Source organism: Hyla sarda, chromosome 5 (assembly GCF_029499605.1).
Source record: "Hyla sarda isolate aHylSar1 chromosome 5, aHylSar1.hap1, whole genome shotgun sequence".
Taxonomy (NCBI): Eukaryota; Metazoa; Chordata; class Amphibia; order Anura; family Hylidae; genus Hyla; species Hyla sarda.
Window position 1 is genome coordinate 382,943,387 of NC_079193.1, and position 25,644 is coordinate 382,969,030.

At 38.7% G+C, this 25,644-nt stretch overlaps 1 protein-coding gene across 2 annotated transcripts in view; it reads right to left on the reverse strand.

Moving 5' to 3' along the window:
- Nucleotides 1-25,644, reverse strand: part of ZC3H3 (zinc finger CCCH-type containing 3) — a 204,275-nt gene that overhangs the window by 44,137 nt on the left and 134,494 nt on the right. For both annotated transcript variants that reach the window (XM_056522897.1, XM_056522898.1), the window contains 4 exons: nt 25,351-25,429; nt 23,414-23,569; nt 20,694-20,763; nt 14,515-14,646 (listed from right to left, as the gene is read on the reverse strand). In XM_056522897.1, coding sequence (XP_056378872.1) covers nt 14,515-14,646; nt 20,694-20,763; nt 23,414-23,569; nt 25,351-25,429 — 437 coding nt within the window. The remainder of the gene's footprint in view (nt 1-14,514; nt 14,647-20,693; nt 20,764-23,413; nt 23,570-25,350; nt 25,430-25,644) is intronic.

A 25,644-nucleotide genomic window follows, 5' to 3' on the forward strand; every position in this document is an offset into this window, starting at 1 on the left:
CAACAGCTGGAGGCACCATAGTCCGTAAACGCTGATCTACACAATGAATGAGTGTTGATCCCCCGATCAAACACACACTGGTAAATTGAGCGACATCCAATATGGCCGCCACAGTACAGTACAACCCCCCAATATGAGTTTACGTATTATTCAGCTTGTCAGTCATTACTGAACTGCCGGCATTCTATTTGTGAACCAGGAGGCTCAGGATGAGCAGTGGAGTCAGTATATATATCAGTGTTTACAAACAATTGTGCCTCCAGCTGCCTGGGAATGCTGGGAGTTGTAGTTTTACAACAGCTGGAGGCACCCTGGTTGGGAAATACTGCATAAAATCCCAGGTATTCAAACTTTGGACCTCGAACTGTTGCAAAACTACAACTCCCAGCATGCCCAGACAGCCTCTGGCTGTCTGGGCATGCTGGGAGTTGTAGTTTTGCAACAGCTGGAGGCACCCTAGTTGGGAAACACTGAACTACACAATGAATAAGCGCTGCACCCCCGATCATACACACACCGGTAAATTGAGCGACAGCCAATATGGCCGCCACAGTACAGTACAACCCCCAATATGAGTTTACGTATTATTCAGCTTGTCAGTCATTACTGAACCGCCGGCATTCTATTTGTGAACCAGGAGGCTCAGGATGAGCGGTGGAGTCAGTATATATAAATATATATCAGTGTTTACAAACAATTGTCTGGGAATGCTGGGAGTTGTAGTTTTAAAGGGCTGTGGAGTCGGTAGATAAATGTTCCGACTCCGACGTTTTCTGTACTTCCGACTCCGACTCCTCTGTATTAATATGCGAATGTATTTTATACATTCCTTGAAGGAAAGGAAGGTAACATACCTGTCAGTACCACAGGACTACTGGCTGGGAAGCCAATAGTCTACTGTATGGAACAGTTTGTGTGCTGATCTGCTGCTGAAGATAGGTCAGTGGGAGGATCAAGGAAGGGGCATTTATTATAAAACATCATTTCCCTAGTAGAATCCCATAGTCATGTTTAAAGTTTAAAGGGGTGCTCCGCCCCTAGACATCTTATCCCCGGGATCGCCGCTGCGGCACCGCGCTTTCATTACTACACAGAGCGAGTTCGGGGGATGGATACAGAGGGATACAGTGGACGGAGCAGCGTAATGTCATAGCTCCGCCCCTCGTGACATCACGGCCCGCCCCCTTAATGCAAGTCTATTGCAGGGAGCGTGAAGACCGCCACGCCCCCTCCGATAGACTTGTATTGAGGGGGCTGGCCATGACATCACGAGGGGCAGAGCCATGACGTAACGGTGCTCTGACCCCTGTATCGCCCGTCATTAAGCACAGAGCAAACCGGGGGTCCACAGCAATCTGACATCTTATCCCCTATCCTTTGGATATGGGATAAGATGTCTAGGTTCGGAGTATCCCTTTAAGCTAACAATCGAGTTTACAAGTTTTTATAGCCTTAGCTGAATGGCAGCAGTTTTCCCAATGGTTTACAGCTTCAGTCTTGAACTATTGACCCTCCATTCCCTTCACTTATACAAGTGTCTCTAGTCCTGCAAAAAACATATTTCCTTAACCCCTTATCAGTGAGAGGCTAGGTTACCCATGGGTTCCCTGTGACAGCAGAACACAACACTATGGAAAGTATAAGTATTGCCGCTCCTAATTGTGCGTTGTGTGCCATATAGAGAAGCACATGAAAAGCTTCTTCACGGTCACTTTACGTGTTCGTTTTGCGGTTACGTGAGGCACTGCATGCATTGGTCTTTATTCTTACAGTAGAGAAGTCATTAATTATAACTTTTTGTGAATTGGGACATTTAAACTTGCTCTTTTTTTTTTTTTTAATTCTAATCTAAATTTAGTAGGAGTCGGAGTTGGTGCATTGTTTGCCGACTCCGACTCCAGGTACCCAAAATTTCTTCCGACTCCACGACTCCGACTCCACAGCCCTGGTTTTACAACAGCTGGAGGCACCCTGGTTGGGAAATACTCCACAAAATCCTAGGTTTTCAAACTTTGGACCTCGAACTGCTGCAAAACTACAACTCCCAGCATGCCCAGACAGCCTTTGGCTGTCTGGGCATGCTGGGAGTTGTAGTTTTGCAACAGCTGGAGGCACCCTGGTCGGGAAACACTGATCTACACTATGAATGAGCGTTGCTCCCCCGATCATACACACACCGGTAAATTGAGCGACATCCAATATGGCCGCCACAGTACAGTACAACCCCCCAATATGAGTTTACATATTACTCAGCTTTCCTACAGTCCTGAATGCCAAGTCAGTTCAGTTGAGTTATTTTGAGTTGCTTCTCCAGTTACATACAGAGCTGCGTTCACTATTCTGCTGGTTGCCCAGAGTCAGGTGTGATAGCTCTGAACCCCCACAATGCACTGCAACCGCAGCTCTAGATGTGACCGGAAAGTAAAACTATATATATAGATACAATGTAAAGTTTTGGTTATTGGCGTTGCTGCTTTTTTCATGTCAGTTTTTCCAGTTACATCCAGAGCTGCATTCACTATTCTGCTGGTTGCCTCAGAGTCAGACGTGATACAAACGCTCTGTGTTGTGCTCTGAGCTCCCACAATGCACTCTTCTCTGTCTCTGCAGCTGTGGATGTGATTAGAGTATAAAATTGTGCACAGATACAATGTAAAGTTTTGGTTTAGTTGCTCCAGTTACCTCCAGAGCTGCAGTCACTTGTTGCCCCAGAGTCAGACGTGATACAACAGGTCATATTGCACTGCGACAACAGCTCTAGATGTGACTGGAGTAAAAAAAAAAAAGATCTACGGATACAATGTAAAGTTTTGTTTAATTTGCATCATTGTTATTTCATGCATTCACACTTTTAAAGGGGTACTCCGCCGGAAAACATTTCCTATCCATAGGATAGGGGATAAGATGTCTGATCACGGTGGTCCCGCCGCTGGGGGACCCCCCACGATCTCAGGGCCGGCAGCTGTGGCTTCCGTGTTCGTGATGTCACGCCACGCCCCCTCTATTCATGTCTATGGGAGGGGGCGTGGCGGCTGTGGTCACAGGTCATTCGGCACGGAGCGGAGTTCGCTCTGTGCACCGGATGACTTTGGTGCAGCAGCGGAGATCGCGGGGGTCCCCAGCGGCTGGACCCCCGCGATTAAACATCTTAAAGGGGTACTCCAGTGAAAATTTTTTTTTTAAATCAACTGGTGCCAGAAATGTACAGATTTGTAAATTACGTCTATCAAAAAAATCTTAATCCTTCCAGTACTTATCAGCTGCTGTATCCTTCACAGGAAGTTCTTTTCTTTTTACATTTCTTTTCTATCTGACCATAGTGCTCTCTGCTGACACCTCTGTCCATGTCAGGAACTGTCCAGAGCAGGAGCAAATCCCCATAGCAAATCTATCCTGCTTGGGACAGTTCCTGAAATGGATAGAGGTGTCAGCAGAGAGCACTGTGGTCAGATAGAAAATAAATGTAAAAAGAAAAGAACCTCCTGTGGAGCATACAGCAGCTGATAAGTACTGGAAGGATTAAGATTTTTTTTTTTATAGAAGTAATTTACAAATCTGTTTACATTTCTGGCACCAGTTGATTTAAAAAAAAAAAATAGTTTTTCACCGGAGTACCCCTATCTTTTGGATAGGGGATAAGATATTTTTCAGAGGAGAACCCCTTTAAAGGGGTCATCCAGGAAAAAACTTTTTTTTTTATATATATATATTAACTGGCTCCAGAAAGTTAAACAGATTTTTAAATTACATCTATTAAAAAATCTTAATCCTTTCAGTACTTATGAGCTTCTGAAGTTAAGGTTGTTCTTTTTTGTCTAAGTCCTCTCTGATGACACCTGTCTCGGGAACCGCCCAGTTTAGAAGAGGTTTGCTATGGGGATTTGCTTCTAAACTGGGCGTTTCCCGAGACAGGTGTCATCAGAGAGCACTTAGACAGAAAAGAACAACCTTAACTTCAGAAGCTCATAAGTACTGAAAGGATTAAGATTTTTTAATCGAAGTAATTTACAAATCTGTTTAACTTTCTGGAACCAGTTGATATATAAAAAAAAGTTTTTTCCTGGATAACCCCTTTAACTGTACTCTGAGCTCCAACCGCAGCTTTGGATGTGACTGGAGTATAAATTGCTCATGAATACATTTGTAAAATGTCGCTCAAATTTGAAAGTGTCCTTCTAAACCAGTGGTTCCCAACCAGGGTGCCTACAGCTGTTGCACAACTACAACTCCCAGCATGCCCGGACAGCCAAAGGTTGTCCAGGCATAATGGGAGTTGTAGTTTTGCAATTATTCAAGGTCCACAGTTTGAAAACCTAGGATATTATAATGTATCTCCCAAAAAGGGTGCCTCCAGCTGTTGAAAAACTACAACTCCCACCATGCCCGGACAGCCAAAGGCTGTCTGGGCATGCTAGGAGTTGTAGTTTTGCAACAGTTCGAGGGCATGCTGGGAGTTGTAGTTTTGCAACAATTCAAGGTCCACAGTTTGAAAATCTAGGATATTATGCTGTATCTCCCAACCAGGGTGCCTCCAGCTGTTGAAAATCTACAACTCCCAGCATGCCCGGACAGCTGGAGGCACAATTGTTGGTAAACACTGATATATATACTGACTCCACCGCTCATCCTGAGCTTCCTGGTTCACAAATAGAATGCCAGCAGTTCAGTAATGACTGACACACTGGGCATGCTGGGAGATGTAGTTTTTCAACAGCTGGAAGCACCCTAGTTGGGAAATACTGCATAATAAACTAGGTTTTCAAACTGTGGACCTTGAATTATTGCAAAACTACTACCTCCAGCATGCCCAGACAGCTTTTGGCTGTCCGGGCATGCTGGGAGTTGTAGTTTTGCAACAGCTGGATGCACACTGTGTGGGGAACACTGTTCTATGCTCTGATCAATGGTTGTCACTCGTCTGGACTCTACGTCTATTATTGTGTTCTCTAATGTCACCGACTGGGCAGGACTGGGGGGGTCTGACAAAATAGAGACCCCTGCAGCGCCCCCTCCTCCCCAGATACAAGAATTGCATCCAGTCAGATGAATGCAGAGCTTTACACTATCGGAATCACACACAGGGCGAACCACAAGCGTCTCGGATGTGAACAGGTCTTCCACAGAAACGGGCAAGAGTCTGCCAAATCCGGCATCTTAAAGGGCCAGTCTGCCAAATACAAACAATGACCTGGGGTAACGGCAGACGTGTGTCAGTCATTACTGAACTGCTGGCATTCTATTTGTGAACCAGGAAGCTCTGGATGAGCGGTGGAGTCAGTATATATCAGTGTTTACCAACAATTGTGCCTGTCCTGGGCATGCTGGGAGTTGTAGTTTTACAACAGCTGGAGGCACCCTAGTTGAGAGATACAGCATAATAACCTAGGTTTTCAAACTGTGGACCTTGAATTATTGCAAAAGTACTACTCCTAGCATGCCCAGGCAGCCGTTAGCTGTCCGGGCATGCTGGGAGTTGTAGTTTTTCAACAGCTGGAGGCACCCTGGTTGGGAGATACAGCATAATATACTAGGTTTTCAAACTGTGAACCTTGAATTGTTGCAAAACTACAACTCCCAGCATGCCCGGACAGCCTTTGGCTGTCCGGACATGCTGGGAGTTGTAGTTTTTCAACATCTCGAAGCAAATTAGTTGGGAAATACTGCATAATAACCTAGGTTTTCAAACTGTGGACCTTGAATTATTGCAAAACTACAACTCCCAGCATGCCCAGACAGCCAACGGCTGTCTGGGCATGCTGGGAGTTGTAGTTTTGCAACAGCTGAAGGCCTCCTGGTAGGGAAATACTGCATAATAACCTAGGTTTTCAAACTTTGGACCTCGAACTGTTGCAAAACTACAACTCCTAGCATGCTGGGAGTTGTAGTTTTTCAACAGCTGGAGGCACCCTTTTTGGGAGATACAGCATAATATCCTAGGTTTCCAAACTGTGGAACTTGAATTGTTGCAAAACTACAACTCCTAGCATGCTGGGAGTTGTAGTTTTGCAACAGCTGGAGGCACCCTGGTTGGGAAATACTGCATAATAACCTAGGTTTTCAAACTTAGGACCTCAAAGTTTTGCAAAACTACAACTGCAAGCATACCCAGATAGACAACAGCTGGGTTTGCTGGGAGTTGTAGTTTTGCAACAGCTGGAGGCACCCTGGTAGGGAAACACTAGTATATATGGAGATCATGTCTTTATTGATTGTTGATGGGGAGGGGGTCCATATATAAAGTTTGTTTGTAATAAAGATAGCGGTGAGTGGCGGCGCCCACTGAGACCGGAGGGAACGCTTATCTGAATTTACAATTTGCCGCCGAAGCATTTCTGGCGCATAATCCCCGGCTTTGATTTTTACGATATCCGCCTCTTAATCCTCACCCGTAAGAACAGATGTTGATCGATCATTCCGCGTCGAGAACAGAGACGTCTCACCGGCAAGTGACGGCGCAAACACCACCAGTGCCTGGAAATCACGGCTACGGCCCATTCATATCCTGCACCGGAAAATATGGCACATACGTCTTATAGAACCCTGTGATAGCTGCTATGGGAGCCCCTAGGGCGGCCATATTGGTTGTCACCCAGCTTTCCAAGAGACAGATAGAAATAACAAACAGAAGACTAAAGTGGGGCTTCTCTGGTAAATCCTGCTCATGATTATCCACAGATCTGTAACTTAGTAATATTATACTCTATATTGTATTATACTCTAGAATAATATTACACTCTATATTGTATTATACTCTAGAATAATATTATACTCTATATTGAATTATACTCTAGAATAATATACTCTATATTGTATTATACTCTAGAATAATATTACACTATATTGTATTATATTCTAGAATAATATTACAATATATTGTATTATATTCTAGAATAATATTATACTCTATATTGAATTATACTCTAGAATAATATACTCTATATTGTATTATACTCTAGAATAATATTATACTCTATATTGAATTATACTCTAGAATAATATACTCTATATTGTATTATACTCTAGAATAATATTACACTCTATATTGTATTATACTCTAGAATAATATTACACTATATTGTATTATTTTCGCGAATAATATTATACTCTAATGTATTATACTGTAGAATAATATTACACTCTATATTGAATTATACTCTAGAATAATATACTCTATATTGTATTATACTCTAGAATATTATACTCTATATTGTATTATACTCTAGAATAATATTACACTCTATATTGTATTATACTCTAGAATAATATTACACTCTATATTGTATTATACTCTAGAATAATATTACACTATATATTGTATTACATTCTAGAATAATATTACACTCTATATTGTATTATACTCTAGAATAATATTACACTCTATATTGTATTACATTCTAGAATAATATTACACTCTATATTGTATTACATTCTAGAATAATATTATACTTATTGTATTATTATTAAGTATAATATTATTCTAGAGTATAATACAATATAGGGTATACTGTTTTAATACAGAGTATAACAGTAATATTTTTAAAATATTATTATTAATAATTATAATATTTAGTATTAATATTAATTATATTATTATTATTATTAATAGTAATAATATTTAACAAATATTAATGTTATACTCTGTATTAAAATATTATACCCTATATTGTATTATACTCTAGAATAATATCATACTTCTTAATAATAATAATAATAATAATAATAATGATACAATAAGTATAATATTATTCTAGAGTATAATACAATATAGAGTATAATATTATTCTAGAGTATAATACAATAGAGTGTAATATTATTCTAGAGTATAATACAATATAGAGTGTAATATTATTCTAGAGTATACTATTATTCTAGAGTATAATACAATATAGAGTGTAATATTATTCTAGAGTATAATACAATAGAGTATAATGTTATTCTAGAGTATAATACATTATAGAGTATAATATTATTCTAGAGTATAATACAATATAGAGTGTAATATTATTCTAGAGTATACTATTATTCTAGAGTTTAATACAATAGAGTGTAATATTATTCTAGAGTATAATACAATATAGAGTGTAATATTATTCTAGAGTATAATACAATATAGAGTGTGATATTATTCTAGAGTATACTATTATTCTAGAGTATAATATTATTTTACAGTATAATAAAATATAGAGTATAATATTATTCTAGAGTATAATACAATAGAGTATAATATTATTCTAGAGTATAATACAATATAGAGTGTAATATAATTCTAGAGTATAATACATTAGAGTATAATATTATTCAAGAATATAATACAATATAGAGTATAATATTATTCTAGAGTATAATACATTATAGAGTATAATATTATTCTAGAGTATAATACAATATAGAGTGTAATATTATTCTAGAGTATAATACAATATAGAGTATAATATTATTCTAGAGTATAATACAATATAGAGTATAATATTCTAGAGTATAATACAATATAGAGTGTAATATTATTCTAGAGTATTATACAATATAGAGTATACTATTATTCTAGAGTATAATACAATATAGAGTGTAATATTATTCTAGAGTATAATACAATATAGAGTATAATATTATTCTAGAGTATAATACATTATAAAGTATAATATTATTCTAGAGTATAATACAATATAGAGTGTAATATTATTCTAGAGTATAATACAATATAGAGTAATATTATTCTAGAGTATAATACAATATAGAGTGTAATATTATTCTAGAGTATAATACAATATAGAGTGTAATATTATTCTAGAGTATAATACAATATAGAGTGTGATATTATTCTAGAGTATACTATTATTCTAGAGTATAATATTATTCTAGAGTATAATATTATTCTACAGTATAATAAAATATAGAGTATAATATTATTCTAGAGTATAATACAATAGAGTATAATATTCTAGAGTATAATACAATATAGAGTGTAATATTATTCTAGAGTATAATACATTAGAGTATAATATTATTCAAGAATATAATACAATATAGAGTATAATATTATTCTAGAGTATAATACATTATAGAGTATAATATTATTCTAGAGTATAATACAATATAGAGTGTAATATTATTCTAGAGTATAATACAATATAGAGTATAATATTATTCTAGAGTATAATACAATATAGAGTATAATATTCTAGAGTATAATACAATATAGAGTGTAATATTATTCTAGAGTATTATACAATATAGAGTATACTATTATTCTAGAGTATAATACAATATAGAGTGTAATATTATTCTAGAGTATAATACAATATAGAGTATAATATTATTCTAGAGTATAATACATTATAAAGTATAATATTATTCTAGAGTATAATACAATATAGAGTGTAATATTATTCTAGAGTATAATACAATATAGAGTAATATTATTCTAGAGTATAATACAATAGAGTGTAATATTATTCTAGAGTATAATACAATATAGAGTGTAATATTATTCTAGAGTATAATACAATATAGAGTGTAATATTATTCTAGAGTATACTATTATTCTAGAGTATAATATTATTCTACAGTATAATAAAATATAGAGTATAATATTATTCTAGAGTATAATTCAATATAGAGTGTAATATTATTCTAGAATATAATACAATATAGTGTAATATTATTCTAGAGTATAATACATTAGAGTATAATATTATTCAAGAATATAATACAATAGAGTGTAATATTATTCTAGAGTATAATACAATATAGAGTGTAATATTATTCTAGAGTATAATACATTAGAGTATAATATTATTCTAGAGTATAATACATTATAGAGTATAATATTATTCTAGAGTATAATACAATATAGAGTGTAATATTATTCTAGAGTACACTATTATTCTAAAGTATAATACAATATAGAGTGTAATATTATTCTAGAGTATAATACAATATAGAGTAATATTATTCTAGAGTATAATACAATAGAGTGTAATATTATTCTAGAGTATAATACAATATAGAGTGTAATATTATTCTAGAGTATAATACAATATAGAGTGTAATATTATTCTAGAGTATACTATTATTCTAGAGTATAATATTATTCTACAGTATAATAAAATATAGAGTATAATATTATTCTAGAGTATAATTCAATATAGAGTGTAATATTATTCTAGAATATAATACAATATAGTGTAATATTATTCTAGAGTATAATACATTAGAGTATAATATTATTCAAGAATATAATACAATAGAGTGTAATATTATTCTAGAGTATAATACAATATAGAGTGTAATATTATTCTAGAGTATAATACATTAGAGTATAATATTATTCTAGAGTATAATACATTATAGAGTATAATATTATTCTAGAGTATAATACAATATAGAGTGTAATATTATTCTAGAGTACACTATTATTCTAGAGTATAATACAATATAGAGTGTAATATTATTCTAGAGTATAATACAATATAGAGTATAATATTATTCTAGAGTATAATACAATATAGAGTGCAATATTCTAGAGTATAATACAATATAGAGTGTAATATTATTCTAGAGTATAATACAATATAGAGTGTAATATTATTCTAGAGTATAATACAATATAGAGTATATTATTATTCTAGAGTATAATACAATATAGAGTGTAATATTATTCTAGAGTATAATACAATATAGAGTGTAATATTATTCTAGAGTATAATACAATATAGAGTGTAATATTATTCTAGAGTACACTATTATTCTAGAGTATAATACAATATAGAGTGTAATATTATTCTAGAGTATAATACAATATAGAGTAATATTATTCTAGAGTATAATACAATATAGAGTGTAATATTATTCTAGAGTATAATACAATATAGAGTGTAATATTATTCTAGAGTATAATACAATATAGAGTGTAATATTATTCTAGAGTATACTATTATTCTAGAGTATAATATTATTCTACAGTATAATAAAATATAGAGTATAATATTATTCTAGAGTATAATACAATATAGAGTATATTATTCTAGAGTATAATTCAATATAGAGTGTAATATTATTCTAGAATATAATACAATATAGTGTAATATTATTCTAGAGTATAATACAATATAGAGTGTAATATTATTCTAGAGTATAATACAATATAGAGTATAATATTATTCTAGAGTATAATACATTATAAAGTATAATATTATTCTAGAGTATAATACAATTTAGAGTATAATATTATTCTAGAGTATAATACATTATAGAGTATAATATTATTCTAGAGTATAATACAATATAGAGTGTAATATTATTCTAGAGTATAATACAATATAGAGTATAATATTATTCTAGAGTATAATACAATATAGAGTGTAATATTCTAGAGTATAATACAATATAGAGTGTAATATTATTCTAGAGTATAATACAATATAGAGTGTAATATTATTCTAGAGTATAATACAATATAGAGTATATTATTATTCTAGAGTATAATACAATATAAAGTGTAATATTATTCTAGAGTATAATACAATATAGAGTGTAATATTATTCTAGAGTATAATACAATATAGAGTGTAATATTATTCTAGAGTATAATACAATATAGAGTGTAATATTATTCTAGAGTATAATACAATATAGAGTGTAATATTATTCTAGAGTATAATACAATATAGAGTGTAATATTATTCTAGAGTAAAATACAATATAGAGTGTAATATTATTCTAGAGTATAATACAATATAGAGTAATATTATTCTAGAGTAAAATACAATATAGAGTGTAATATTATTCTAGAGTATAATACAATATAGAGTGTAATATTATTCTAGAGTAAAATACAATATAGAGTGTAATATTATTCTAGAGTATAATACAATATAGAGTGTAATATTATTCTAGAGTATAATACAATATAGAGTGTAATATTATTCTAGAGTATAATACAATAGAGTGTAATATTATTCTAGAGTAAAATACAATATAGAGTGTAATATTATTCTAGAGTATAATACAATATAGAGTAATATTATTCTAGAGTAAAATACAATATAGAGTGTAATATTATTCCAGAGTATAATACAATATAGAGTGTAATATTATTCTAGAGTAAAATACAATATAGAGTGTAATATTATTCTAGAGTATAATACAATATAGTGTAATATTATTCTAGAGTATAATACAATATAGAGTGTAATATTATTCTAGAGTATAATACAATATAGAGTGTAATATTATTCTAGAGTAAAATACAATATAGAGTGTAATATTATTCTAGAGTATAATACAATATAGAGTGTAATATTATTCTAGAGTATAATACAATATAGAGTGTAATATTATTCTAGAGTATAATACAATATAGAGTGTAATATTATTCTAGAATAAAATACAATATAGAGTGTAATATTTTAATACAGAGTATAACATTAATATTTTTTAAATATTATTACTATTAATAATAATATTTAATATTTTTATATTAATTATAATATTATTATTAATAAAAATAATAAATATGATTATACTCATACTAATAACAACATACCGTAATTTTACTCTCCATTATATTATACTCTATAATAGTAATATACTCTATGCCAGTGGATAGGGACAATTGTTATAGATTTAGATGGGCACTGTCATTAAAACCTTACCGTAAATAAAAAATCTTTCTAATGTACTTTTAAAAAAATGAAGTTTTCTATGTTTTATTTGTGTTTATAAAAGCTGCCACTAGGTGTCTCCCTACTTGTCCAGAGTACATTACCCCCCCATCTCTTGCACAGCAGACTTTGGACTCCTGCTGGGCTGGCAGAAGTCCAAAATCAGGAAATGCAGTCTGGAGTGCTGAGGGGTGTGTGTGCAGACTTAGCCAATCATAGCTCGTCTCACACTGCACTGCTCTGGGCGGTGTGTAGCAGAGTGAGGGAGGAAGTTCTCCCCTGTATGGCTTCAGATGATGTCACACCTGCTGGGGAACGCCCCTTCCCAGTCTGTGAATCTGAATGAGACTGAGCAGAAAATACAGAGAAATATCAAGGTAGAAAACTAAAAAAATAATAAAAATAAAGGCGGGGGGGGGGGGGGGGGGGGGTCGTTTATCATGATGCAGCGAACTGGGAGGATTATAAGATTTAACTAGATCATATTGCCCAGTCTAGGCAATATTACGTTGCATAAGCAGCCTGGACTCCAAGCTGATACATTGTAACAAACTTTCAGGGCATGAGAGAGATTTGTGCTGATGTGTTCAGCTCACATAAGATTGTCTGGATGGCATACACAGTAACAAACCTTCTCCTGTGATAGGTATTTCAAGCTGTGCAGTTTTTTCAGCCTCCTGATGTTAAAAGCAATATTCTAATTCAGTAACAGTAAGCAGAGATCTTATGTGAACAGAGCCGGGTGTGCGCTGATTCTAATGCACGTTCTGCCGGGTTCTAGGAATGGGTTGTGTGTATGTATTAGTTCCGTCAGGTTCTAGGACTAGATTGCAGACATGTATAAGTCCTGCAGGGTTCTAGGAATGGTTCTGGACATGTCCTGTTGGGTTATAGGATTGGGTTTGTGGACATGTATAAGTCCTGTTGAGTTCAGGGACTAGGTTTGGAAATGTATCAGTTCTTCTGGGTTCTTGGTTGTGGACATGCATCAGTCCTGCCAGGTTCTAGGGCTTGGTTGTAAGCATGTCCTATTGGGTTGGTGGATATGTATAAGTCCTGCTGGGTTCTAGAACTGGGTTGTGGACATGCATCAGTCCCTCTGGGTTTTAGGACTAAGTTGTGGATATGTATAAGTCTTGTTAGGCTCTAGGATTGGGTTTGCGGACATGTATCAGTCCTGATGGGTTCCAGAACTGGGTTGGACAATGTAGATGTCATGTTGGGTTCTAGTACTAGGTTGTGGACATGCATTAGTCCTGCCAGGTTCTAGAACTGGGCTGAAGACATTTATTTGTACTGTTCAGTTCTAGGACTGGGCTATGGACAAGTACCAACCATGCTGGGTTCTAGGACTGAGCTGTGTACATCCATGGGTCCTGCCAGGTTCTAGGACTGATCTGTGGACATGCATTAGTCCTGCCAGGTTCTAGAACTAGGTTGTGGACATTTATTAGTACTGTTTGGTTCTAGGACTGGGCTGTGGAGATGTACCAGCCATGCTGGGTTCTAGAACTGGGTTGTGGACATTTATTAGTCCTGTTTGGTTCTAGGACTGGGCTGTCGACATACATCAGTCCTGCCAGGTTCTAGGATCGTGGTCACATGTCATAGGACTGGGCTGTAGACATACATCAGTCCTGCTGATTCTATGGCTGGGGACATACATCAGTCCTGTCAGGTTCTAGGATCGTGGTCACATGTCAGTGTCGTGGTCACATGTTCTAGGACTGGGCTGTGGACATACATCAGTCCTGCCAGGTTCTAGGATCGTGGTCACATGTCATAGGACTGGGCTGTGGACATACATCAGTCCTGCCAGGTTCTAGGATCGTGGTCACACGTCAGTCCTCACCTTGGCTCCCATTGGGCAGTATCCTTTGAGGAAGTCCTGGCAGACCTCGGCTTTCCTGGAGACGTAGACGTGGCTGTACGGGCAGTCGTTGTTGTGGCAGAATCCCTTCAGGAAGTAGGAGCACACTGGCATCTGCGGAGACAGGACAAAAGAAGAGGAGGTTAAAGGGTTCAAGACCAACCGCACCAAAGATGGAAACGACGAGGACCAGGGAGGGCAGCTCTATGGAAGAACATATGTGCAAAATGAATCCGTACAGGAGTTATTGTTTCCCAAACACGGGTGCCTCCAGCTGTTTCATAACTACAACCCCCAGCACGCTCAGACTACTTTTGGCTGGGAGTTGAAGTATTGCAACAGCTGGAGACACCCTTGTTTGAAAAACACTGCCCTAGGACGAGGGTATCAAATCAGCGGCTCTCCAGCTCTTGCAAAACTACAACTCCCAGCATGCCCAGACAGCCAATGGCTGTCTAGGCATTCTGAGAGTTGTAGTTTTGCAACAGCTGGAGGCACCCTGGTTAGGAAACAATGCCCTAGGACAAATGTGTCCAATCTGAAGCCCTCCAGCTCTTGCAAAATTACAACTCCCATTGGCCGTTGGCTGTCTGGGCATGCTGGGTGTTGTAGTTTTGTAACAGCAGGAGGCACCCTGGAAAGGAAACCCTGCCTTATGACAAGTGTATCCAATCTGCAGCCCTTCCAAAACTAAAACTCCCAACATGCCAGGACAGCCTTTGACTGTCTGAGCATGCTGGGAGCTGTAGTTTTGCAACAGCTGGAGGCACCATGGTTGGGAAACACTGCTCTAGGACAAGGGTATCCAATCTGCAGCCCTCCAACTCTTGCAAAACTACAACACCCAACATGCTCGGACAGCCTTTGGCTGTCCGGCATGCTGGGAGTTGTAGTTTTGCATCAGCTGGAGGCACCCTGGTTGGGAAACACTGCCAAAGACTGTCCGGGCATGCTGGGAGTTGTAGTTTTTCATCCGCTGGAGGCCCCCTGGTTGGGAAACACTGCCAAAGGCTGTCTGGGCATGCTGGGAGTTGTAGTTTTTCATCCGCTGGAGGCCCCCTGGTTGGGAAACACTGCCAAAGGCTGTCTGGGCATGCTGGGAGTTGTAGTTTTGCATCCGCTATAGGCCCCCTGGTTGGGAAACACTGCCAAAGGCTGTCCGGGCATGCTGGGAGTTGTAGTTTTGCATCCGCTGGAGACACACTGGTTTTGAAACACTACCCTAGGACAAGGGCATCCAATCTGCAGCCCTCCAACCCTTGCAAAACTACAACTCCCAGCAAGCTCAGACAGCCGAGCTGTGTCCCGAAGGCAGTGTTTCTCAACCAGCGTGCCTCCAGCTGTTGCAAAACTACAACTCCCAGCATGCCCGGACAGCCGAACTCTGTCCCAAAGGCAGTGTTTCTCAACCAGCATGCCTCCAGCTGTTGCAAAACTACAAGTCCCAGCATGCCCGGACAGCCGAGCTGTATCCCAAAGGCGGTGTTTCTCAACCAGCATGCCTCCAGCTGTTGCAAAACTACAAGTCCCAGCATGTCCGGACAGCCTTTGGCTGTCCGGGCATGCTGGGAGTTGTAGTTTTGCATCAGCTGGAGGCCCCCTGGTTGGGAAACACTGATGTAAACCATGTACGCTCCGGTCCGACCTGGTAAGGTCACACACAGCCGTCTCTTATGTAATATTTAAATGCCGCTATGAACAAGGCTCCTGAATATTGAGGGGGATTAACGGCGGCAAAACGACTTCTTAAAGAGCCTCCGTCTGGTGTTACGGCGCGATCAGGAATCATCTAATAAACTCATAAAAGGCGCGTGATGGGCTTATCATCCGGGGACATTTGTCTCCGGCGCAGTAAACCTGACAGCGCTATGACTTTCACCTTGTGCAGGAGATGGCGGTGACCGGGATCGCACTCCGCCTCTTCTGGAAATCCTGTACGGTAAAGGATGCGGCTATCCTGAAGGCTGGACCTGGGGAACCGGTACAATGCTACAGCCATAATAAGAGCTGTAACCCAGCTTTCCTACAGTCCTGAAAGACAAGCCTGCCTAGGTACAGTGCATAATGATCTCGTAGTTACTAATCCATCTGTGCTACTCTGGGCACCCAGCTTTCCCAAAGGAATGAAAAGCAAGTCATTTCAGTTTTCTCAGTTACTGCTCCTACTGTGGACACTGTGTATATTGCATCAAGGGAACGGTTAGTTACTTCTATATCTGTACTACTATAGACACCCAGCTTTCCAGAAGAAATGAAAAGCAAGTTCACCTAGTTATAATACATGATGGGAGTTGCGATCTTTTAGTTATTGCTCCTACTGTGACTCAGCTTTACTTAATCCTCAATGTATATCGCATGATGGGAATGGACGCCTTGAAGTTACTTCTGGAAACCCAGCTTTCCAAAGGGAATGAAAAGCAAGTCTACCTAGTTATAGTACACGATGGGAGTTGTGATCTTATATTAACTGCTTCCTACTGAGGACACCCAGATTTCCTACAACCCTGAATGCTGACTCTAGCATAGTGCATGATGGGAGCGGTGATCATATAGTTAATTCTGCTTCTTTCAATACTCAGCTTTCCTACAGTCCTGAAGAGCAAGCCTGTCCAGTTATATCACATGATGGGAGTGAAATTTTAGTTAATGCTCCACTGTTGTTATTTTGGGCAACCAGCTTTCTTATCATCCTGAAAATAGACCCTGACTAGTTATATCGCATGATGGGGGTTATGACATTGCATTTATTGCTTTAACTGTGGATGCCCGACTTTCCTTAAGCCCTGAAAGGCAACCCTGTCTAGTTATAGCGCACAATGGAAGTAGTGATCTTGTAGTTACTGCTGCTACTCTCAGTTTTCCTATAATCATCAAAAGCAAAAGCTTACATAGTTATAGCGCATGATAGGAGTTGTGTTCTAGTAGTTCATGCTACTACTTTGGACACCCAGCTTTCCTATACTAATGAAATGCAAGCCTGTCTAATTATATCACATGATGGGAGTTATAATCTTGTAGTAACTACTCTATTGGTGCTACTCAGGACACCCAACTTTCCTATAAACCTAAATCTGGTCACCATCTGCAGTAATATAAGAACAGAAAAAGGGCCACTTGGTAACTTGTCTGTTTCCCCTACAGGAGCCTTGGAAAGCTGGATGTATGTTCCTGTGTAAGCGTAAGATCAGCACACAGGTTCTCTACCCAGCTTTCCAATAAACAGTGTAAATATGTAACATAACATACTATAGCAAAAAAAAAAAATAATAATAATAATTTATTAAATGGGAGATGGACTGTGCCGGATTATAAAACATTCCGGATTATTAAAAGGAGAAAAAGCTTTAAAAAAAAAATAAAGTTTAAAAAAAAATAAAAAAAATAAAAAAGCAGAGAATCTGCAGCTGTCACTTCATTTCATAGTCATTTATTGCATTTCCGTGCCCGATTCTCAGACTTTCTGGATAACCGGATTAAAGGAATTTTTCTGTACATAAAGGAGATGAGATCTTATAAGAATGTTCTAGAAATCAGTATAGGTAGAGGGATATACGTATATCTGCAAGTGAGTGACGATCATCTCAAAGCGGCAGGAATTAAAAATGGCTGCTGGCAGGAACGCTGATAAGCAGGCGGCCGGGAAAGAACATGTGGAGTCCAAGAGGCCTCGGAAATGTATCGGCGCCAGCGAATAAATCAGCGCTTAACATATGGAGTATGAGATATACCTACCAATTACATGGGAAGAGGGAGATTGCGATGAGTTATGTCACACATTAGAGAGCTGGGAGAGTACATAGGCTTTGCAGGCGGCCGGCTAATGAACCCGAAAGTCGACGAGCCTTCCCAAATTGCTCACCGCAGACTTCTCTGTTTTGCTTATTTTTATTAGGGGAGAAAAAATGCTGAATCGCTAGAAGTTCCTCAAGAGGAAAAGCTGTTGTAACAGCAGCGCGAGAGGTGGAGGCGGCGAGGGAGACGAGTCTCTTCCCTAACCCCGGAGAACGCAAGACATTCATACACATTTACGCAGCTCGCCAAATCCTCACATCCAGCAAGTTCAGACACAACACTCCCAACATTAAAATTAATAGCACGATCTGATGGGAGCCGCCGCACAAATGAGCCTCATCTATAGCTAAAGGACGTCTCTATCATATCACATTATATCACACTGGGGGCGGGAGAGAAATGGCGCAACAACACGGAATCCCTGCACCCAGAGAGAGGTGCTCAAAATATACATGTGACTACTGAATTAGGATGAAGACCTCAAACCTGATCAATACCACAAACCAAATAATAAACCTGATCAATAACACAGACCAGAGGCTAATCATGATCAATACTACAGACCAAAGACTAAACCCGAACAATAACACAAACCAAAGACTAAACCTGATCAATAACACAGACCAAAGACTAAACCCGAACAATAACACAAACCAAAGACTAAACCTGATCAATAACACAGACCAAAGACTAAACCTGATCAAAACTACAGACGAAAAACTAAACCTGATCAATAACACAGATCAGAGACTAAACCTGATCAATACCACAAACCAAATAATAAACCTGATCAATAACACAGACCAGAGACTAAACCTGATCAATACCACAAACCAAATAATAAACCTGATCAATAACACAGACCAGAGACTAAACCTGATCAATACCACAAACCAAATAATAAACCTGATTAATAACACAGACCAGAGACTAATCATGATCAATACTACAGACCAAAGACTAAACCAGAACAATAACACAAACCAGAGGCTAATCATGATCAATACTACAGACCAAAGACTAAACCTGATCAAAACTACAGACGAAAGACTAAACCCGAATAATAACACAGATCAGAGACTAAACCTTATCAATACTACAAACAAAAGACTAAACCTGATCAATAACACAGATCAGGGACTAAACCTGATCAATACTACAAACCAAAGACTAAATCTGATCAAAACTACAGACGAAAGACTAAACCCGATCAATAACAAAGATCCGAGACTAAACCTGATCAAAACCACAGATCATAGACTAAACCTGATCAATACCACAGACCAGAGACTAATCCTGATCAATACTACAAACCAAAGACTAAACCTGATCAAAACTACAGACCAAAGACTAGACACGGTCAATAACACAGATCAGAGACTAAACCTAATCAATACCACAGACCAGAGACTAAACCTAATCAATACCACAGACCAGAGACTAATCCTGATCAAAACTACAGACCAGAGACTAAACCTGATCAATACCACAGACCCGAGACTAAACCTGATCAATAACACAGATCAGAGACTAAACCTGATCTATAACACAGACCAAAGACTAATCCTGATCAATAACACAGATCAGAGACTAAACCTGATCAATACCACAGACCCGAGACTAAACCTGATCAATAACACAGATCAGAGACTAAACCTGATCAATAACACAGATAAGACACTGATCCTGATCAATAACACAGACCAGAGACTAAACCTGATCAATAACACAGACCAAAGACTAATCCTGATCAATAACACAGATCAGAGACTAAACCTGATCAATACCACAGACCCGAGACTAAACCTGATCAATAACACAGATCAGAGACTAAACCTGATCAATAACACAGATAAGACACTGATCCTGATCAATAACACAGACCAGAGACTAAACCTGATCAATACCACAGACCAGAGACTAAACCTGATCAAAACTACAGACCAGAGACTAAACCTGATCAATACGACAGACCAGAGACTAAACCTGATCAATACCACAGACCAGAGACTAATCCTGATCAATACCACAGACCAGAGACTAAACCTGATCAATACCACAGACCAGAGACTAAACCTGATCAATACCACAGACCAGAGACTAAACCTGATCAATACCACAGACCAGAGACTAAACCTGATCAATAACACAGATCAGAGACTAATCCTGATCAAAACTACAGACCAGAGACTAATCCTGAACAATAACACAGACCAGAGACTAAACCTGATCAATTAATCAACAGAGATGACACTGATCCTGATCAATAACACATGATTGACACTGATCCTGATCAATAACACATGACTGATACTGATCCTGATCAATAACACAGATTGATGTGCTTAGCGGGGGATGGGGTCACTGACCTTGTCCTTGGACACTTGGTGGGAGAAGGGGCAGGTCCCGTCGATCTTCTTACACGTTCCTCTGAGGAACCTACAAGGAAACCAGATCACAGGAATAAACAGGTCACAGGAATAAACAGGTCACAGGAATAAACAGGTCACAGGAATAAACAGGTCACAGGAATAAACAGGTCACAGGAGTAAACAGATCACAGGAATAAACAGATCACAGGAATAAACAGGTCACAGGAATAAACAGGTCACAGGAATAAACAGATCACAGGAATAAACAGATCACAGGAATAAACAGACCACAGGAATAAACAGATCCCAGGAATAAACAGATCCCAGGAATAAACAGATCCCAGGAATAAACAGATCCCAGGAATAAACAGATCCCAGGAATAAACAGATCCCAGGAATAAACAGATCCCAGGAATAAACAGATCCCAGGAATAAACAGGTCACAGGAATAAACAGATCACAGGAATAAACAGATCACAGGAATAAACAGATCACAGGAATAAACAGATCACAGGAATAAACAGGTCACAGGAATAAACAGGTCACAGGAATAAACAGGTCACAGGAGTAAACAGGTCACAGGAATAAACAGGTCACAGGAATAAACAGGTCACGGGAATAAACAGGTCACGGGAATAAACAGGTCACAGGAATAAACAGATCACGGGAATAAACAGGTCACGGGAATAAACAGGTCACGGGAATAAACAGGTCACGGGAATAAACAGGTCACGGGAATAAACAGATCACAGGAATAAACAGATCACAGGAATAAACAGATCACAGGAATAAACAGATCACAGGAACAAACAGATCACAGGAACAAACAGATCACAGGAATAAACAGATCACAGGAATAAACAGATCACAGGAATAAACAGATCACAGGAATAAACAGGTCACGGGAATAAACAGGTCACGGGAATAAACAGGTCACGGGAATAAACAGGTCACGGGAATAAACAGATCACGGGAATAAACAGATCACAGGAATAAACAGATCACAGGAATAAACAGATCACAGGAATAAACAGATCACAGGAATAAACAGATCACAGGAATAAACAGATCACAAGAGTAAACAGATCACAGGAATAAACAGATCACAGGAATAAACAGATCACAGGAATAAAAAGATCACGGGAATAAACAGATCACGGGAATAAACAGATCACGGGAATAAACAGATCACGGGAATAAACAGATCCCGGGAATAAACAGATCCCGGGAATAAACAGATCCCGGGAATAAACAGATCCCGGGAATAAACAGATCCCGGGAATAAACAGATCACAGGAATAAACAGATCACAGGAATGAACAGATCACAGGAATGAACAGATCACAGGAATAAACAGATCACAAGAATAAACAGATTAAAGGAATAAACAGATTAAAGGAATAAACAGATCCCAGGAATAAACAGATCCCAGGAATAAACAGATTCCAGGAATAAACAGATCCCGGGAATAAACAGATCCCGGGAATAAACAGATCCCGGGAATAAACAGATCCCAGGAATAAACAGATCCCTGGAATAAACAGATCCCAGGAATAAACAGATCCCAGGAATACACATATCCACATGTGCCACTGAATCGCCACCACAAAGACACAGAGAACAGATCCACTGGATACCACAGATTACCAAGATAGAGAACAGATCCACTGGATACCACAGATTACCAGAACAGAGAACAGATCCACTGGATAACACAAATTACAAGGACAGAGATCAGATCCAATGGATAACACAGATTACCAGAACAGAGAACAGATCCTGTGGATACCACAGATTACCAGAACAGAGAACAGATCCTGTGAATACCACAGATTACCAGGACAGAGAACAGATCCACTGAATAACACAAATTACCAGGACAGAGAACAGATCCACTGGATACCACAGATTACCAGGACAGAGAACAGATCCTGTGGATACATCAGATTACTGGCACAAAAATATACAGTTTCGATGCATCCTACAAGCTGCAGCACTTGAAATACAGACCCACTGCATCCACAGGATTACCATGAAGTATAGACCCTCTAGATCCAGCAGATTACCAACAGAGTACAACTCTACCTGATCTACCAGATTACAAGCACACATGGTCCAAACCCACTGGATCCATAAATTTACAAGGCCGTAAAAGACAGAGCCCCTGGATCTACTGGATCACAGGCATATAGAGTACATGTCCACTCAATCTTCCACAGATCCGCCTGATTACCAAAATGATATGATTCAGCAGATTACCAGAGCATAAAGTACAGATCTATCTGCTACACCAGATTCCTAGCACATAGAGCACAGACATATTAGATTTACCGGCAAATAGATAAAAGATTCCCTAGATCCACCAGATTACCAGCACACACATAAAACACATCCTCCGAATCCACCAGATCCCCATCAGTGTACAATGGACAGCACCATCTGCTGAAAGATTTCCTTCCATTCATGGAAAGTCACCTATGAAAGGGATCAAATGGATTCAAACAAGACGTCCTGATACCAAGTAGATTATTAAAAGGGGTGGATCACTCTTCTCCCACTGTAAGATCATCAGCCATTGTGCATTGTATGGAAACCATTACCCTCCCCCTAGTGGTCAGAGAAGGAAGTGACTGCTCACAGCAGATGCCACAGGACATACTCAAATAATACAGGGTAGATACCATCAGTGCTTATAGGGGGCGCTGCCAGACACTCACCGCGTGCACACCGCCACCTTCTCTGGGTCATGGATGTAGGGACACTTATCGCCTCGGTTACATTTCCCGAATCGGTTATAGTACATGCAGTATTCCTTCTTCTCCTTCTTGTGCTGCGCCTGGCGGATAATGGCCAGACTGCGCTGAATTGCGCGGCTGCGGGGAGGAAGGAAAGGCGGTCAATGCGCAGGATAAAACAACAGCATAACATTATATCAGGGAGAGGAGGGCGGAAAGTCTAGACCAGTTGCTAATTGTGGCCCTCCAGCTGTTGCAACACTACAACTCTCAGAATGCCCGGACAGCCGGCGGCTGTCCGGGCATTCTGAGAGTTGTAGTTTTGCAACAGCTGGAGGGCCACAGTTTGGAGACACATGGTCTAGACGAGTCTCATCTGTTCTGTTGATGCTAGACTGTCTGGTCTGATCCCACAGAAGAGCCTCACTATCCCTTATGATGCAGTTGGTAGTGTGAAACATGTTGGGGAGGGTTCTTAAAATGTTTATTTATAGAATTAGAATAACACCAGGGGCCCCAGCCTGTCTCATTGATGCTAGACTGTCTGGTCCAATCCCACAGAAGAGCCTCACTAGCCCTGATGATGCAGTTGGTACTGTGAAACATGTTGGGGAGGCTTATTAAAGTGTTTATTTATAGAATTAGAATAACACCAGGGGTCCCCAGCCTGTCTAAGTGATGCTAGACTGTCTGGCCCAATCCCACAGAAGAGCCTCAGTATCCCTGATGATGCAGTTGGTACTGTGAAACATGTTGGGGAGGCTTATTAAAGTGATTGTTTATAGAATTTTGCAGAGACTGATCTTTCATCTCTAGACACAGATTCTTGAAATTCACATAAACTCTATGACTGGTTCTTTTTAGATATATATTTGAATTATATTATATTATTTAAAAACAGAATGAAGCTATAAAGCTTTTAGGGATAGGTCATAGTAATGAAATGGCACAGGGGGATTAAGGGGGTAATGAAATGGCACAGGGGGGATTAAGGGGGGTAATGAAATGGCACAGTGGGGATTAAGGGGGTAATGAAATGGCACAGGGGGATTAAGGGGGTAATGAAATGGCACAGGGGGGATTAAGGGGGGTAATGAAATGGTACAGTGGGGATTAAGGGGGTAATGAAATGGCACAGGGGGATTAAGGGGGTAATGAAATGGCACAGGGGGGATTAAGGGGGGTAATGAAATGGTACAGTGGGGATTAAGGGGGTAATGAAATGGCACAGGGGGATTAAGGAGGGTAATGAAATGGCACAGTGGGGATTAAGGGGGTAATGAAATGGCACAGGGGGATTAAGGAGGGTAATGAAATGGCACAGTGGGGATTAAGGGGGGTAATGAAATGGCACAGTGGGGATTAAGGGGGTAATGAAATAACACAGGGGGGATTAAGGGGGTAATGAAATGGCACAGGGGGGATTAAGGGGGTAATGAAATGGCACAGGGGGTGATCAGGGGGGTAATGAAATGGCACAGGGGGTGATCAGGGGGGTAATGAAATGGCACAGGGGGTGATCAGGGGGGTAATGAAATGGCACAGGGGGGATTAAGGGGGTAATGAAATGGCAGAGGGGGTGATCAGGGGGGTAATGAAATGGCACAGGAGGGGGGTGATGAAATGGTACAGGGGGTAATGAAATGGCACAAGGTGTAGCAGCCACATTTGTAATGTTGATACTGGTATCACGGTGTGTGTCGTAGGACTCGCGACCAAATAAGTGCAATTGGCAGTACGGCGAGGAGTGTCTCAGCAAACGTCTACAAATGGTGCCACCATCATGAAACATTTGGGAAGCTCTGTTGTACAGGCACCTTAATACAGTCAATGGATATAAACAACCAAATATTCGCTGCCAGTAAGCCGCACATACGGTGTCCATATATACAACACACTATGCTCCATGTAATACAGACCTCGCAATATAGCGGCTCGGGGTGGCTGACCGACTGGGGTATAAGGAGCCCGGACTGGTGCTGCTCAGGTCCACTTTGCCTAAAACAAATAAAAGAAGAAGAATTTTCAGATGCATATAGACATATATACATCTGCTATGAGAAGCGCGGATGTAGCAGTGATGTGTTTTTTCTTATATTTCTGGGATACACATACAGGAGATTTCTTATCTAACAAATCCTCCGCTTATCACACCAGTACTGTAAGGGTGAATCAACTTCATACACGACAGCCTGGCATGTTACATATAGAAC